The sequence below is a fragment of the Tursiops truncatus genome, chromosome 1 (assembly GCF_011762595.2).
Source record: "Tursiops truncatus isolate mTurTru1 chromosome 1, mTurTru1.mat.Y, whole genome shotgun sequence".
NCBI lineage: Eukaryota > Metazoa > Chordata > Mammalia > Artiodactyla > Delphinidae > Tursiops > Tursiops truncatus.
The window spans coordinates 109,434,245-109,453,330 of record NC_047034.1 but is presented as its reverse complement, the minus strand read 5'-3'; the positions used below and the strand labels follow the sequence as shown (position 1 = coordinate 109,453,330).

The window sequence follows — 19,086 nt, the reverse complement described above, 5'->3', positions numbered from 1 at the left end:
AACATCTTTATTGGAGTATAATTGCTTTACATGGTTGTGTTAGTTGCTGCTGTATAACAAAGTGAATCAGCTATACATATACATATATCCCCTCCCTCTTGCATCTCCCTCCCACCCTCCCTATCCCACCTTTTTAGATGGACACAAAGCACCAAGCTATTCTCCCTGTGCTATGCGGCTGCTTCCCACTAGCTATCTAGTTTACATTTGGTAGTGTATGTTTGTCCATGCCACTCTCTCACTTTGTCACAGCTTACCCTTCCCCCTCCCCGTGTCCGCAACTCCTTTCTCTACGTCTGCATCTTTATTCCTGTCCTACCCCTAGGTTCTTCAGAACCTTTTTATCTTTTTTGAGATTGCATATATATGTGTTACCGTACGGTATTTGTTTTTCTCTTACTTCACTGTGTATAACAGTCTCTAGGTCCATCCACCTCACTAAAAATAACTCAATTTCATTTCTTTTTATGGCTGAGTAATATTCCATTGTATATATGTGCCACATTTTCTTTATCCATTCATCTGTTGATGGACACTTAGTTGCTTCCATGTCCTGGCTATTGCAAATAGAGCTTCAGTGAATATTGTGGTATGTGTCTCTTTTTGAATTATGGTTTTCTCAGGGTATATGCCCAGTAGTGGGATTGCTGAGTTGTATGGTAGTTCTATTTTTAGTTTTTTAAGGAACCTCCATACTGTTCTCCATAGTGGCTGTATCAATTTACATTCCCACCAACAGTGCAAGAGGGTTCCCTTTCCTCCACACCCTCTCCAGCGTTTATTGTTTCTAGATTTTTTGATGATGGCCATTCTGACCGGTGTGAGGTGATACCTTATTGCAGTTTTGATTTGCATTTCTCTAATGATCAGTGATGTTGAGCATCCTTTCACCTGTTTGTTGGCAATCTGTATATCTTTGTAGAAGTGTCTATTTAGGTCTTCTGCCCATTTTTGGATTGGGTTGTTTGTTTATTCGATATTGAGCTGCATGAGCTGCTTGTATATTTTAGAGATTAGTCCTTTGTCAGTTGCTTAATTTGCAAATATTTTCTCCCATTCTGAGAGTTGTCTTTTTGTCTTGTTTATGGTTTCCTTTGCTCTGCAAAAGTTTTTAAGTCTCATTAGGTCCCATTTGTTTATTTTTGTTTTTATTTCCATTTCTCTAGGAGGTGGGTCTAAAAGGATCTTGCTGTGATTTATGTCATAGAGTGTTCTGCCTAGGTTTTCCTCTAAGAGTTTTATAGTGTCTGGCCTTACATTTAGGTCTTTAATCCATTTTGAGTTTATTTTTGTGTATGGTGTTAGGGAGTGTTCTAATTTCATTCTTTTACAAATAGCTGTCCAGTTTTCCCAGCACCACTTATTGAAGAGGCTGGCTTTTCTCCATTGTATATTCCTGCCTCCTTTATCAAAGATAATGTGACCATATGTACGTGGTTTTATCTTTGGGTTTTCTATCCTGTTCCATTGACCTATATATCTGTTTTTGTGCGAGTACCATACTGTCCTGATTACTGTAGCTCTGTAGTATAGTCTGAAGTCAAGGAGCCTGATTCCTCCAGATCCGTTTTTCTTTCTCAAGATTGCTTTGGCTATTCAGGGTCTTTTGTGTTCTGCCTCAGTTATTCTGCTATTGATTCCTTCTAGAGAATTTTTAATTTCTTTTATTGTGTTGTTTATGGTTGTTTGTTTGCTCTTTAGTTCTTCTAGGTCCTTGTTAAACGATTCTTGTATTTTCTCCATTCTATTTCCAAGATTCTGGATCATCTTTACTATCATTTCTGAATTATTTTTCAGGTATACTGCCTATTTCCTCTTCATTTGTTTTGTCTGGTGGGTTTTTACCTTGCCCCTTCATCTGCTGTGTATTTTTCTGCCTTCTCATTTTGCTTAGCTGACTGTGTTTGGTGTCTCCTTTTCACAGGCGGCAGGTACATATTTCCCATTGTTTTTGGTGTCTGACTCCAGTGGGTAAGGTTGCTTCAGTGGGTTGTGTAAGCTTCCTGGTGGAGGGGAGTGATGCCTATGTTCTCGTGGGTGAGGCTGGATCTTGTCTTTCTGGTGGGCAGTACCACGTCTGGTGGTGTGTTTTGGGGTATCTGTGAACTTAGTATGATTTTAGGCAGCCTCTCTGCTAATGAGTGGGGTTCTGTTCCTGTCTTGCTAGTTGTTTGGCATAGAATTTCCAGCACTGGAGCTTGCTGGTCATTGAGTGGAGCTGGGTCTTCACATTGAGATGGAGATCTCTGGGGGAGCTTTCACCATTTGATATTATGTGGAGCCAGGAGGTCTCTGGTGGTCCAGTGTCCTAAACTCAGCTCTCCCACCTCAGAGGCTCAGGCTTGACACCCAGCTGGAGCACCAAGACCATTTTGGGTAGTCTGAGGTCTTCTGCCAGTGTTCAGTAGGTGTTCTGTAGGAGTTGTTCCCCATGTAGAAGTATTTTTGATGTATTTGTGGGGGGGAAGGTGATCTCCACGTCTTACTCCTCCGCCATCTTGAAGGTCCCCCTTAACCATTTTTAAGTGTACAGTTCAATGAAGTACATTCATATCGTTGAGTAGCTATCACCACCATCCATCTTGAGAACTATTTCATTTTCCCAAATTAAACTTCTGTAGCAATTAAAGCAGTAACTCCCCATTCCCTACTGCCTCCCACTCCTGGCACCACCATTCTACTTTCTGTCTCAATGAATTTCACTGTTCTAGGTACCTCATGTAAGTGGATTCATATAATATTTGTCTCTGTGCACACCAAAGTTTTGTAAGCCAAGAATGATAGCTTTAGAAAGAGAAATAACCACAAAATCTTAAAGCAGAAATTAAAGCATGACACCCTCTGCTTAAACTCCTCTTTAGTGACTACTTAGTGACACATGAAAAATTCAAACTCCTTACACCAAATGATGTAAGATTCTGCATCATTTGGCCCCTTTCTCTCTCTCCACCCCCATCTGCACCAGTCTACTCACTCTCTCTGTCTGCTCTGATTTTTTCTCTCATTCTTCTTACCAAACTCTTTCCTGCCTTTCAAGTCCTTGCACTCCTTGGAGTGAATATCATTCATTATTCAGCAGATATTTACTGAACATTTAATATATACCAAGCACTGTTCTTGGCCCAGGGAATATAGCAGAGAACAGACATCCAAAATTCCCTGCCCTCGCGGGGCTGACCATCCAGTGGGACGCTCTCCTGCCAACCCCTGACGTGGCTGACTGATCCTTGTACTTTGGATAGAGAGTTTAAGGGATGCCTCTCTGGGATCTAGGTTGGCTGGCTCAGGGCTGAAGCTGGAGGAAGTGGAGCCCTGTAGGCAGAGAGGCCTGGTAGACAGTGATCTCAGGTGGGCCTACCCAGTGGTGAAGAGGGCCTGAGCAGTGGGGCCGAGAATGTCACACAGGCATGGAGGCAGTGAAATTGTTGGAACTAGGTAACCAGATGGAGGGGGATGCTAAGGTTTCTAGCCAAGTGGCTGGTGATGTAATCACCACTCAACACATATTTATTAACCTGGTGCAAATTATTCCCGTGACTCGGTTCAGTTTCTGAGCTCCACATACCAGCTGTGAGAGCCAGGAGATATTAACTCTCTTACAGGACTTTGGTGAGGGCTGGGGTCATGTACATAAAGCTCCTAACAACTCCAGCAGCACTGAGTGCTCAGGAAATGGTAACTCCAAGGGTGATGTGCCACAGGCGATGGGCTAGAGGTGTACAGTAGACGCATCCCAGGCTGTCTGCTCCCTCAGACTGTGTACCAAGAGGGGAGGGAGGGCTTGTCTTCAGACTCTGAATTTCCAGCACCACACACAGTCCTTGTTTGTTAAATGAGTTGACATGGATGAATGAAAGCACAGATGAGTGAATGAATGAGTGGCCCTTGTCCCATGAGATTGTCCTTCACTTTGCATAAATCAAATGTTTTCCCATCTCCTCTCTCTCACCTATGTATCCCAATCCATCCCTTCCTCCGAGTCCTCTTAACTCATCTTAATATATACCCTTCTCTGTGTTTTCCTCTTATTATTTAATGAAAAACACATTGGGATTAGGAGATTGCATGTGGGTTTTACATTTATAAGATGGTGGCCTGGGAGTAAATTTTTTCTCTGAACCTCTCCCACCTCTTCATTCAGTGGTTCTGTCTGTCTTTCCCCTTTGTGTGGCAATTTCTGCCTCTTGTTTACACCAGGTCCCTCTTCTTTCTCTTCTCCTTAAAATGGCCATAAGTAGAACTGGAATACATATTACTTGTTATGTCATTTGGCTAGAACTGTTTCCTCTTCTCAACTTTCAAAGATGATGAGTACCATACATATTCCCTCTTTCTCTCTTATTTCATGAATATTTATTAAGTACTGACTTTGTAACATGCTGAGAACAAATCACTGAATAAGGCAGACTAGATCCCTCCCCTTCTGGAGCTTTCAGTCTATTGGGATAATTTTTTGTTAACAACGACTTTGGGAACCCAGCAGTTGGAACTTGTGTACCTAGAATAGCTTCATAATTGCCTGTGTTCTCCCCATCGATGTGTGTAGATAAAAACTCAACAAATTCATTTTTTTGTTTAATATAAAATCAACTAATCATTTTGAGCCTTCCCTCCCCACACTGCACCAAATTATTGTTTGATTAAATTGACTTGTTACTTTGTGTTTGTTTGGGTCGTGGTCAGTCTTAGCACATGAATAAGAGGACTCTTGTCTTTTAAGTTGTCTGATCAGGAACCTGTAATATTTTTAGGAAGGTGAAGTGATATACACAGATTGGAAAATGGAGAAAGACCCTGAAACTGGCCGATTTATGAGTAAGTTTTGGTGATTGCTCTGTTATTAATAATTTATTTCTTTTTTACGAAGTACGAGTAACCCTGTCCTTGCTAATGGGAGAGAGGGCCCCTGAGGTTCTGACCCTACACCTTACTCAAAGTGAGGGCTTCGGACAAGCAGCACAGTTGTCACCTGGGAGCTTGTTAGAAAAACAAAATCTTGGATCCTACCCCAGGCCTGCTGAATCTGAATACAGATTTTAATAAAATTCTCCAGGTGATTTGTTTTCACACTGAAATTTGAGGAGCACTGATGTATTGATACTTAAATTACAGAGACCCTTGGACAATTCAGTTTTAAAATAACCATGCTGTTTCAATAATTCAACAACCCAGTAGCTCAGCTATGTGGAAATTCTGAGTCAGCATGAAATTATAAGCTAAATTTACCATGATCTTGCAGACCTCAGTCCTGTATGGGAGAAGTTAACTCTAGGGCCCTCCTTTGGGGCTGGGACTGGTCGTGCCCACATGTTCCCCTGCTCCCAGGGCCCAGACTCTGGGCAGATGAACAGAGGTGTGAGGGACAGGCCCAGGTGGGTGGTTTGCAAGTTTCCAGCTGGAGAAAGGCATTCCAGGTAGAAAGACAAACAAGTACAAAAACATAGACGCTCAGAAGAGCAGTGCACAATTAGTAAACAGGGAGATCTTCTGGCCAAAGCATGGTAACAGAGAGGGCAACAGCAGCAGGAGAGGTGCCAGGAAGGACATTTGAGTCCAGATGGCAAAGAGCCTTGAGTGCTTTACTAACCTGTGGACCTTATCCTAGTACCACCAGTATAATCAGAAAATCACTCTGTCAGGAGATCAGGGGTTAATTAATTGGTGGGAAGTAGGATGGCCAGTTGCAATAGCCTAGATGAGAGATGGAGAGGACTGATGTATAGGCAGGGTGACAAGGATATCCAGCAGAGGAAATACAAGAGGGAGAGAGAGACATACGAGTCATCATGCCAGGACTTTGTGACCAGTGGGATGTGAGTGGGAAAGAAAAAGAGAAGTTGCTGTTAATTTCTTGACATTTAATTCATTCCAAAAAAAATGAGAAATAGCTCTAACCACCTACTTAAAGGCTATTTTAAAGTCATCTTAATACTTTAAAATTACCAGTCAAGTATTTTGTAACGTGGAAAGCCAAATGACACTGTTACTTCCATTGGATAATGGTTGAAGTTCAGGGAAAATCAATGTGTAGACATGCTGAACTGTAAATTGCATGCCCTACTTAACATTCTGTGAACTGGCAGTGTTTTCCTTGGAAGCTACCAGCCTGATGTCTTTCATAAACACCATGGAGGTTTCCTGGGTAAAGATGAGGCAAATACTGGGGGCCATTTTCTCTTGATCTGCTGGGAGCCCCATGTTCTTATCTCAAATATACAAAAAGGCAGGAAGGAGAATTTCCTTTTCTAAGAAGAAACTTCTGAAAGACAGATTACCCTGACTGAGCTGTGTGTGATGAAGAAGTCCAAATCAAACAGATGATCTAAGTGACAAGCCAAGAAATACAGGCTGATGTATTTGATGATGATGACAGTTAACATAATCATCTCATGTACTCAACTCACAAATTGGCACACGTCATGTGTTAGGCACTCGGTACTCTCCATGGATTAATCCTCACAGCAACACTGGATTTGAACCCAGATGGTCTGTGCTCTTAACCACATCAGTATACTAAATCCTTCGTTAGATATTGACTCTGGAAAGCTACTGTTTTGTTTATTGTAAGTTTCTTATAATAACCTGGCTGGGGGCTCTGGCATTTCATTTAATAACTTAAGGACAGCTCCATTTACTGCTGAATGGCTCTAAGGTCTTCCAAAGGACAAAAGGAAGAAAAAGTTATATGGGCTGAGAACCTCTAACATGTTAAAAGTACAAATCTTGATGGCTATCTATATTCCTATCACTGGTGGTCATTACATTTTGCAGAGGGCTTCTAGACTCCTGCATAGCCCTGCTCACCAGAGTGAGGTGGTGTAGGGAAGCCCGGCTCACCAAGGACAAAACCAGGATCTGAGGGACACAAGTAACAGCAAGAAGAAAGCTGCTGGCTTCCAAGGGTCTCCTGCCTTCCCAGAAATCCTCCAGATCACTTCAAGGGGCCCTTAGAAATTAGGCTCCTGTGCTGTCTTCAAGATGGAGCTCTGGTTAGAGGAAAATTGGTCTTTTTTAACCTAGAAGAGCTATGTTTAAACTTATTTATTTTTACTGTATACACTTTTTTCAAATAATTTTCACATTGAGATAAAAATATACATAAACAAGAAATTTAACATCTTAACCATTTTTAAGTACAGTTCAGGGGAGTTAAGTACATTCACATTGTTGTGCAACCAATCTCCAGAACTCTTTTCATCTTGTGAAACTGAGACTCTGTACCTGTTAAACACTAGCTCCCCACTCCTCTTTCCCCTCAGCTCCTGGCCACCACCAGTCTACTTTCTATCTCTATGAATGTACCTGTTGTAAGTACCTCATGTAAGTGGAGTCATACAGTATTTGCCTTTTTTCTTAAGTTTTTGGCCACACCACACGGCATGTGGGATCTTAGTTCCCCAACCAGGGATCAAACCCGTGCCTCCTGCATTGGCAGGTAGAGTCTTAACCACTGGACTGCCGGGGAAGTCCCTGTATTTGCCTTTTTGAGACTGGCTTATTTCCCTTAAAATGATATACTCAGTTTTCATTTCTGTTGTAGCATATGTCAGAATTCCCTTCCTTTTGAAGGATGAATAATATTCCATTGTATGGATATACCACATTTTGTTTATCCATTCATCCATTGATGGACACTTGGGTTGCTTCTGTCTTTTGGGTATTGCAAAGAATGCTGCTATGAACATGGGTGGACAAGTATCTCTTTGACACTGTATCAGCTTTTTACAAGATTATGGTAGCTTTTTTTTTCTGCTTAATGTTACATTGTTGTTCTGAGAAAAAAAAATCCAACCTTCACAAAGCTGTTAATATGATAAGTTTCAGAGTAAATTCGTGGTTTTAGTATAAAATAGCCACACATTGTGCTTTGGCCTGGACAGGCACATATTTTTAGGGCCATCCCTGGGGCTTGTGGTATGGGCAGCAAGGAGTAAGGAGCAGCCAGCTCCAAAGCCAGGACCGGGGAGAGGAAGCCCAAGCCATGGCGGAAGAGGCAGACCAGGGGAGCAGAAGGACCCTGGTGCCTGGGGCAGAGACAGCGGGGAAGCCTTCATCTTAATATCCAAATCTGCTTGTCCTCTAGTCTTCCCAGTTGCAATAAATGGAAAGTACAGAGTGCCTGTTGCTCTTACCAGAAACCTGGCTGCCATTCTCAGCACTCATCTCTCTCACCCCTCCTGTCAACTCTAGCACGCAAACGTTTCTTGATTATCCACTCCTCCATTGCACCTTCATCCAAGTCACCATCCTCTCTCACTAGAACTACAGCAACAACCTCCCATGGTGTCCCCTCTTTGCTTTTACCTGCCTCTGATCCATTCTCGCCACAGCAACCAGAGAATCCTTTCGTATGTCAATCAGATAGTCTTCTAGGCCTAAAGGGCTCATTAAAAAACATGACACTTAGAATGTAATCTAAATGTTTTTCCTAACAAGGATTTGCAAGGTCTGGACTCTCCTGGTCTCCATTTGTTTCCTATGTCTCACCCTGGGATTATCAGACTCCAGTCCTATTGCCTTCCTCAAAATAATAAATGCACTAAACACTTCTCAGGACTTTGGTGTGTATTTTTCCTTCTGTCTGGAATGCTACTCCACACCAAAATCTTCCCGTGATGAAATCAAGCCTAAGTGACTCATCTTCAGAGAAGCCTGTTCTGACCATTCAGCCTAAATTACGAATGTCCCTTGTTATTCTTTCTTGTGATATTTTTTACTTCAAAATACTTTTCACATTTTTTTTTTATTATATACCTTGGGATTTGTTTGTTGAGTATCTGTCTTTCCACTGGACTGTAAGGTCCAAGAGGACAGATCATGTTTGTTTATTAACCATTGTTTACCCATCCATCTACAGTACCTGGTACATACAAACAATCCACAATTATTTATTGACTAACAATATATACTATTGACTGATAGACTAATAAGTGAGTGAATGAATAAGAACAGGAAGTGTTCCTTTGAGCCTGAAAAGTAGCCTTGATGGGAATTTCCCTGGACTTGCCTTAAAAAAGAGGAGGAGCTGTCCCTTGACAGATTCATTCACCCCAACTGACCTCTGGTTCTCCACTCTTGGACCTCATTAATCGGGACCTATCTGTCCATCGGAGGTCTGCCCATTCTTCATTGCAGGAATGTAAACAGTGTTATAAAAGGTGAAATGGCCTTTTCCACTCCAACAGCAAAGAAGCCCTTGAGCCTCTACACAGTCCATGATGGAGGTGTTCACACCATTCAGAGATCACCTTTTTACAAGGACATTATCCTCACTGTTGGGGGTTGGAACGTGGCCATCTGGAAAGAAGGTATTATGGTAAGTTGCCTGCAAAATGGAGGAGTGGGTGTGTGGTCCTTTGTTATTGAGAAAAACAATAGGAAAAACAGACTGTTCTGACATAGCAATGCCTTTGGGACATTTTTTAGAGAAATTGGAACAGATGGCCTGGGCCCCAGCCTGTCAGCAGAACCACTGCAAGCCTTTGGAAAACACAACCATTTGCTTTTCTTTCCTGAGGGAAGGAAACATGTACAAGTCTTTTGTTCTCTGAAACCAAACAGTCTTTTCTTGGAAATACTGTGTATATCATGGGCAGTTCCCTTGATTTATGTTTTTCCCTCTGCTTAAAATACAAGATGGAATGCTGATTATGGCACGAACTCTAAGGAGAAGCAATGGGTCTGTCACTGCTCTTGCACTGGGCAATTTGTCGGGAGGCTCAGAAAGTGGGACTAGGAAAGCTAAGGGGTCCGTCACCAGGCAGGCAGAGACGTGCATGGGTCAAGGTGAGGCCGTGCCAAGAATCCAGTGCTCCTGATTAGGACAGGGCCTGGGTCCAGGCAGACAGAAGCTAAACTGCCCCAAACTAGAAAGACTGGTAAAATCTAGTGAAGCAAGGGCATGGGAAAATCAGTAGGATGTGTCCCTCTCATGAGCTACTTAAGAAAATTATCAAAATCTGTAAAAAAGTATGTATATACATATATATGTGTGTGTGTGTGTGTGTGTGTGTATATATATATATATATATATATATATATATATATATATATATATATATATATCAGAGCTGTAATATATGTATTCTTTGACCTAACACTTTTTTTTTCCCTTTTATTTCTGGGACTCTAACTTACAGGAATACTCAAAAAAATAATGTGTGTGAATAGATGTACAAGTTTGTCATTGAAAAAAGTTGAAAACTCCTTAAGTGTCCATCACAAAAGGACTTCTACTTTATAACAATGTACTTTTGTATGCTCATTTTTTTTTTTTTTTTTTACAACAAGCAAGCATGAGTTTTGCGGTTAAAGAGGAAGACAAAAGAAATGTAGGCAAGATTGTCCAAAGACCATGCAGGGGTCAGGAACCTGGTTATCCACCAAAACTGAAGGAGCCGAGCAACAAGTTTGGCCTGTTGCCTCTAAGGAGTCCGTGAATTGGTGACCTTCGTTGTTCCCTGTAGGAAGGTTTTGTTTGTATGTATGGGAAGGTGGAAAGCAGCTCCACCTTCCCATACCTTAGCTCTAAACTCAGTCCAGCAGCTCATGACTTAGTTTAGTCCCGCAGATGTAAGTTGGTGAATGAGCCCAGGCGGAGCATGACGGTGGGAAGAGAGCACATTCTGATCTTCAGTCTCTATAAAAACCTCCCAAAGAAGGCAAATTACCCCAAAATAGAGAAAAGATAAGATGATCTTATGTTGCTTTGGTGGTCCAGAATCTCTTCCAAATAATATTAATAAGCCATTGGGTGCAGCTCACAGATAGAATTGACTTTTCATTCCCTTTTCCTGCCCACCAGAGCTATTTCCATGGTGAGCAGGCACCTGACAAGAAAATAAAGATATAGGCAAAATTTGCTTATAATCTTTACTTCTCCTGTGTCCATCAGTCTCCATAGAAAGAGCAATGGATTTAGCAGCAGTTGGATTATTAGAACCATAAATAACTCGATTGGAAGGTTTGATCTTTTATATGATCATAGCCATCTGAGTTTTACTTTTAAAAAATCATTGTGAATATCTCTCAGATAACAACAAAAGCTTTTAATTTGTTTTTTTTTTTTAATTTATTTTTAGACTGGACCCCTCCTTCAGTCATCCTGTGCACCAAAAAGGTACACCTCAGGGCACTGGTCCCTGACAAGGCCTGGAGTCTTTTACATTGGCCGAGAAGATGGATACATCGATATCTGGGACCTTCTGGAGAAAACCCACGAACCAGTCCAGTCACAAAACATCTGTATAACTATGATCACATACATCAAACCCTGGACCTTTTCTGGTATGTTAATTCTGATTGAATGAGCTAAGTCATTTTGCCTTTTGGGACTAGCTTAGGAACATTTTGACATTCAACTGGAAAGCCTGTGATGTTTCTTCTCAAGATTTTCCTTCCCGTTCCATCTCTTCCCTTCCTTTCTCTTTCCTTCCCATCATTCCCCTTCCTTTCCCTTTTCAAATTCTGGATACAACCTGAGTTTCTCTCACTATTTTCTTCATCAACAGTTATTTCTGAGACACATTTTAGTATGTCAAGCAGAGGCTGATTTTAAACCACACGGTAAAAAGTATCCTTCTTGGGCTTCCCTGGTGGTGCAGTGGTTGAGAGTCCGCCTGACACGGGTTCGTGCCCCGGTCCGGGAAGATCCCACATGCCGCGGAGCGGCTGGGCCCGTGAGCCATGGCCGTTGAGCCTGCGTGTCCGGAGCCTGTGCCCCACAACGGGAGAGGCCACAACAGTGAGAGGCCCACATACCGCAAAAAAAAAAAAAAAAAAAAAGCATCCTTCTCACCCTCTCCGGGTCCCTAAATCACAGGGTGAACCCTAAATCTTTGCTACATTTTGCTGCTTCTTTTCCAAATAGAATAAGTTCTGTACCTTTAATTTTTCATTATGTCACAAATTTTCAATATTTTATCACTTTATGGCCCTCCACTGGACAATATCAAGCAGTTTCCTTCTTGAGATCAAATGACTCTGCGGGGTCATATATCTCTTTAAACTATAACTTTTAAACTCATAAAGAGGAAAAAGGTAATATGTAACAGAGCAAGCAGAAATTTAAGAATGTGTCGATGGAAAAGTAATTTATATCCTTTGTCCCAATTTCTCTGTTTCACCCAAGTAATACTTTCTACCCAAATTCAATGTATATTTGGTCCATTTCAAAGAACTTTCCCTTTGTTTCCAAAGATGTGCAGGCATAAAATTGTCTTTCTATTCATTTCTTTCTCAGAAGAAACATTACATTTAGAAACACAGTCTTCAGAATCTCTAAGAGTGTCAGAGTCTGACTGATACTACTCGGCCGTATGTGTCACCAAAGTGTGTTTTCCCATCTTTGCTACAAAACATTGCTTTTGTATACCTCCAGGGATTACAAGTCTAGGATTTAGCAATTTGAACCAGACCTGCTGAAAATGAGAAAAAAAAAGTTGATGAGAGAGAAAACTAAATTTTCAAACACATTCGTGTTTTATATCCATTTTAAATGATCAAAGGAAGCAATTTGTTTTTATAATAAGAAAACTGGTTCTGGCTGTGTCTTTGAAATTCATCTGGATAATGGCATCCTTTGGCCCTTACTATGTCTTTGGTGAAAATTGGCATGATGATTTTTTTTTGAAAATCTTCCATGTGTTGTCCCTGCTTTCTTTTCAAATCTGCCCAGTGGATCCAGTCAGAGAGGGTCAATCTCAGCTAGGAGCCACACTCCTTATATAGAGGCTGAGAAAACATGATTGGGGGTGAGCAGGGTGGCTGACGAAGACTCAGGGTCTCAGCCAAGATCACTGTAACCACAACAGGTCCTTTGGGAAATCACAAAACAAAAACACAGCACATGCTTAACCTCTAAAGTGGCTTTCTGATTGCAGAGTTTTTTTTCTCCCACATTTTTTTAATCTTTCAGCTAAGCAGCAATTTATAGCTATAGCTGATTATTATGGAACATTGCATATATTGGAAATTCCTTGGACACTAAGTCGCCCTTCCACCAATGAGGTTAGTAACTTTTGGCTTTGAGGATTTACGTGATCAGATACTGCTGAGGCATGTTTTAGAAGTATGTTCAGAAACGACAGCATTGGGATAGGGAGGGTGGGAGGGAGGGAGACGCAAGAGGGAAGAGATACGGGAACATATGTATATGTATAACTGATTCACTTTGTTATAAAGCAGAAACTAACACACCATTGTAAAGCAATTATACCCCAATAAAGATGTTAAAAAAAGGAAATGACAGCATTTTTGCTCTTTAAGAGAACAAAAGAATCATGCAGTCAAAAATAAGGGGATGTTAACCTAAATGGGAAAAGAATTTGAAAAAAAATAGTTACAAGTATATGTATAACTGAATCACTTTGCTGTACCCCTGAAACTAACACAACATTGTTAATCAACTATGCTCCAATATAAAATAAAAATTTTAAAAAAGGGGATGTATTTCTCTTTTATGAGATAAATGGTTTAAAGCTAGGGAAAAAAAAAAACAAGCATGCAGCAAAAGAAAGTCCAAGTAAATGAAGCCCAGATTCAGAGAGGAATTGATTTGAGGATTCATAATCATAAGATGTTATTTTCACGTTGTAACCTAAGCATGGGACCCTTATTTCAGTGATATCCTTCCCAGAGGGCCCAGCTGACATTTTTATGCATCTATCCATTGCCAGCCTCCACCCGTCCTTCCCCAGCTTGGTATGCTGCAGGCAGCAGGTCTGAAGTGGCAGTATTCTGCCACTCCATGCACACCACCCAAGGGTTTCAAGCAGTGTTAATAATTAGGTTATAAAAAGAAGATCAATATGTAGAAATACATAAATATGTATGCAACCAACATTAAACATATAGATTGCAATCTGTTGCAAGTCCCAACAACATCACCCTAGTTACTGGTATGCAAAAAACTTTCCTTCCCTTGGTGGCCTTGCCCAAGGTCTCTGCTGACTTCCCTGCTTCTATTCTTACGTCCACACGCTAAACTCTCCAGGGGACCAGGAACTCAGCTGTGCTTCCAGTCCCTTTATGGTTTCCATTGACATCCTCATCTGGGTTTTCCAAGTTTGTTTGATGATGTGAAACTTCCCTTAGTCTTAAAAGTGAGAAGGAAAGAAGGGAGGGTGGGAGCAATCCCTGAATATTTCTCCAACAAAATTGCAATTTTTTGCAGCTCTCTCCTTCCAATCCCACTCCTTTCCTGCCATCCCTCAATTCGCAGGCCCCTAAACCTTAGCCCAGTAGCCCCCAAATTAGCTAGTTCCTCTGATAGTGGGCCTGTGGGCATTATCCCAAAGCAGGTAATCTAGCTAATAACTTACAAGCCGCAGAAATTCTTCAGCGCCTCATGAAGAACATGGGGGCTTCCATGTGGGTCCCCCTCTCATGGGCCTCTGCTTCTAACAGGTATCTAGGATAAGCTACTACTTTGAAAGAGAAGTCAAGCATCTGGAATATGTAGAACAGCGCAAAAAAATTCGGGAAGAAGAAAAGAAAGAAATGGAAATGGAGAAGAAAAAAGTTGTAAGTTAAATTTCAGAAACAATAATTGCTTTCCTCTAATGCCATTGAGAATATATTTGTTTGGCTTATTCCACAATTTTAATAGAAAAATTATGCCTTTTTTCATTCTTGTTCTGATGGGAGTCAAGGGGGCATTTCTCTGATTTCCTAGCTTACTATGAGTCAGAACAACCAGTTGGACACACCTAGTGAGATTCTACCCAATTTAAGTTTCTGAAATTTTCTATATTTCAAAGGCCTTTAGATACAGTGGTATCTAAATACCAATTATAGATACAAAGATTCAAATTCGAATGCTTTCATTTCATAGAATTTTAACATCTAGTGAATAATGCATGAAAACAGTGCAGGGCTTCCCTGGTGGCACAGTGGTTGACAGTCCGCCTGCCGATGCAGGGGACACGGGTTCGTGCCCCGGTCCGGGCAGATCCCACATGCCGCGGAGAGGCTGGGCCCGTGAGCCATGGCCGCTGAGCCTGCGCGTCCGGAGCCTGCGCTCTGCAACGGGAGAGGCCACAACAGTGAGAGGCCCGCGTACCGCAAAAAAAAAAAAAAATTTACCAAAAAGGAACCTAAATCTCTGAAGCCCCCATCCTCTTCCTCAGCCTCTCTGTTTGATGTGAATTCCATCACTCTGTTGGTCTTCCCTTGACCACTGGAATTTAGGGCCTTGAAATATTCTGTGAATTCAGCTCTTCTTTCTTTCTCACTTGAGGTCATCTCAGTCCATATTTCTGCTTGTCTCTTGCTCATTCCCTTCCTTGCCCTTTTGTCACCAACAATTTCATCACCGCCTGTTGTTTCCTTATAGCCAAATATATAGCCTCCTCCAATGTAATTACTCATGTAAGACCCTAGGTCTCAATTAAAAGCACAAGCATGTGGAAATATTTTAATGTACTGCATTAGCAAATAGATTAACATTATCACATTGATATATACGAATTAGTGGAACAAAAACAGAGGGAGCATCATTTAAAAGCATTGTTTAGTGGTGACAAGGTATAAAAGAACACCAATTAATTAACTTTTCTTTGTTTTCTTTTGCTACAAAAAAAAAAAAAATTGGTCTTGGTCTGTTCTTTTGCACAACCACAAACACTGGGTGAAATCCTGCCATGGGAGATAGTCTGCCACCCTTTCCTACACCAGCAATCATCGATTACTAGGAGTGTTTCAATAACATAGTGACAGCTAATTATCCACATAGAATTGTGGATAATCCAAAAATAATTTACAATGTGAAGTACTTTTAAAAAACTTGAATATTATAATAATCATATCTTGGAATTATATGATGCTTTTGAGTTTCCAAGACTTTTCCACCTTCTTGTAACTTCATTTCCATTTGACATAGTACCCTCCTTAAATTAGAGCTACCACTTGTCAAGTTTTCTCTGGAACTAGACTGTGGATAAGTGAATACATTTAAAAGGGCTCCTCTGTTACATTTAGAAAATGAAAAGGGTCACCAAGGAAAAATAACTAATGTTGGTCAGAAGTATCTCCTTACAAGCAACTGCTGATAACAGGGGAAATGGGAACAAACTAACAACCTCAGCGGATTGCAGTGGGGACTAAATGAGTTGAAATATTAATAGCACTTAGCCAGTAACTGGCAGTTAGGAAGTGTCCACTATTAATATTATTACCGAGGGCAGGGGACGATCACACATCCGTCCAGCAAGGCTGGTTTTCATGAACGCCCCCCGAATGGCAGGGATTAGGCTGTGCACTTCAACCCACACATGTGAGGGAAATCATATACCCATCTCTTTGCAAACATTGAATCTGGATACTGCTCACTTATTGAAAAATAATAGTAATTACAGCTCTAACAGCACACAAAATGGGAATTTTCCTAACTGGAATTTCAGCTGGACACCCGAAACTGAGAAAAGTAGCAGTTTCCATATGATCCATTATGTCATCTCTATGGGACAGAGAAGACGGAAGAATTCAAAAGAATTCTGCAACCCCTAGTCAATGACCCACACTCCAGGCTACACAAGGGAGGCAAGAATTATGGGGAAGAAGGTTGGAAAAGGGGATTTTTTTTTTTTGGAGAGAGGTGTTGGAGCGCTGTGTATTCCCCATTCCCACTTCTGCAACACCACCCAGACTCTGGGAGGAAACCTTCAAGAGAAGCACTGCTAGAGATAGGTTGCTGGCCAGGATGGACCATTGGCCTCGTACACCTGGCAGGAGGCTTCCTGAGCCACAGAAATCCAAGAGCTAGGAGTTACCAAGGGACCAGAGCAGAATGTCCAGGGAGAATTTAGGAAACACAGGGACAGGGACCTGACTCCTGTGGTTGGAAAGTCTGCAGGCAAAAGATTAGCTTAAACTGCTCTGACAGATGGGTGGAGAGAGGACCAGGGGCAATGAACTTGTACTGATGGCAGAGTGAGGGTGGTAAGTTTTCCTGGGGCCAGGTGGAAACTTGGAAGTAGCTAGGCTCAAATCAGGTGTCCCAAAGGACTTTCTAAGTGGGGTGAGGCGATCTACAGAAAGAGCCTGGAGGTGCACAGGGGGGCATTGCCGTGGGAGCCACAAGGGGGCAGCCTTCACTTGGATATTGGACTGGCCTGAGTCTTCAAATACCTGAAAACGACACTATTTCTAATACCTAAAAATGATAGGAAGTGCTACGGAATCTGTCACATATGTTGTAAAGGACAAAGGTTAGAAGAATAACATTTTTCTACTCTCACCTTATCAAGTCGTGCTCTTTTTGTGAATTGGTTAGTGTAGCTAACAAGTGCTTACTGGGCGCATGCACCATTCTGAGGGCCTGTCCTATGTAATAATTCATTTAATCCTCACCATGCTATGAAGCAGTTATAATGATTAGACATGAAGAACCTGAGAAAGCAGAGATATTAAGAGAGGGGGAAAAGCAAACATACGGAAAGAATGTGGCAGAGGCAGGGGAAGAGAACATCAGTCATTGTGAATATTCAAAAGAGGAAAATACCTCTTGCAAATTATTCTCTAAAGAAACTAGAATAAAATACAGTTCTGGTCCCTTTGATGGAATCCACAAAGGCAGGGCTTTGTGACAAGTCATCAGAAGGCACAGAAAGACATTAGGATGGGGACAGGACAAGAGGAGAAAAAACAAAAGCAACACAGGATGACACACCATCCTGTGTGAAGTGACCCTAAAGTTCCTCTGAAAGAAGACACAGATGAGAAAAAAACAAAATCTTAAAAATCGTAATGACTGCCCCAGCAGATATTACAATAAATTAAAATGTCACAGTTATTAAACCAGAGCAGTACTCAGGTGAACACTGACAGATCAAAGAACAAAACAGATGACTCAGATTATTCAGCAAGTGGTGCTGGGTAAATTAGCTGAATAAATGCCCTTCATTGTTATTCTCTCCCCTCTCAATGTGCTCCTCCCTGCATCAGTGGCAGGAGCTCTTAGGCCAGCCTGGATTGCCCCTGCCCCCGAGAGCCCACATCCAGTCCATCGGCAGACTGGGTCAGCCCCACCGCCAGGAGATGCCTGGAGTCCGCACACACCGCTCCGCTCATCTCTGCCCCTCCCCTTCAGAGCCAGCAGCCTCTCTCCCTGACTGTGCAAGAGATGCCCCCCTGCCCTCTGCCCCTCACAGCCCTTCCAGAGAACAGCAGGCAGGCCAGACTTTCAAAAATAGCCCCTTCCCAGCCTTTGGTATCTCTAGCTGCCAGAGTTTTATACAAATGACTTGCTTTTTTCCCCCCTAGGAAACGTATCAGAAGTCAAAAGAACAATTGGAAGCCAAACTGAAAATGGACTACGAGAGTTATTTGGAACTGGAAAAGGACATCCTCATCAATCTTGGTCTAATCAAAGTGGAAGAGACAATGTCAAACAAGGAAATGATATAGAAAAGCTTTCTGTAGGGGTGTTTTGAGGGCTTTGTGGGGCTTTTCTTTACTCATCATTTTTTATGTAAGGTGAACTAGCAAAACTAAACGTGAAAAAGGTTTACTTATGCATATCAAGCTTTTATTTCACTGCTATTAAAACTTTTGAATTAAACAATAAGATCTGTTTCCATTTTTGGCCTGAATATGTACTAAACTTTGTACTGAATATAAAAGCTATTGATAATGAAATTTTCACTTTCCTGTAATAATACAGAGCTTCAGACATCCACCCTCAGTCCTCACCTGACATCCATTCAGAGCTCCTAATCCCAGACAGAAGTGGAGCTCAAACTTTGCTCCTAATTATCAGGTTGCTTTTGGTCACCTCACCAAAACGTGCTCCCACTGGGCCACTGCACAGATCGTCAGGCCATGTGCTCAACAAAATATTAGCAGATGGAATCCAGAAATATACGCATAGAAATGGATAACACATGAAGATCATGTTGGATTTATCCAGGAAATATAAGGTAAATTTAACAGTAGAAAATAAATCGATGTTTGATTAAAGGAGGGAATTTATGATACAAAAAAAATGCAGAAAAACATTCCTTAAAAGTCAACATCCACTCACGATAATAAATTCTTTGCAATTACAAAAAGAAGGAAACTTCCTTAATCGGATGCAGGGTAGCTAAA

The 19,086-nt window shown here is 41.5% G+C and overlaps 1 protein-coding gene across 1 annotated transcript in view; it reads left to right on the top strand.

Annotated features, from left to right (window-relative positions):
• The window catches only part of DNAI3 (dynein axonemal intermediate chain 3), a 71,836-nt gene extending 53,290 nt beyond the window's left edge, over positions 1-18,546 (top strand). Inside the window, exons 16-21 of the mRNA XM_033865997.2 lie at positions 4,752-4,815; positions 9,186-9,316; positions 11,082-11,286; positions 12,917-13,008; positions 14,407-14,523; positions 18,262-18,546. Of these exons, the coding sequence (XP_033721888.2) occupies positions 4,752-4,815; positions 9,186-9,316; positions 11,082-11,286; positions 12,917-13,008; positions 14,407-14,523; positions 18,262-18,405 (753 nt within the window). The 3' untranslated portion in view covers positions 18,406-18,546. The remainder of the gene's footprint in view (positions 1-4,751; positions 4,816-9,185; positions 9,317-11,081; positions 11,287-12,916; positions 13,009-14,406; positions 14,524-18,261) is intronic.
• The last annotated feature ends 540 nt before the right edge of the window (positions 18,547-19,086 follow it).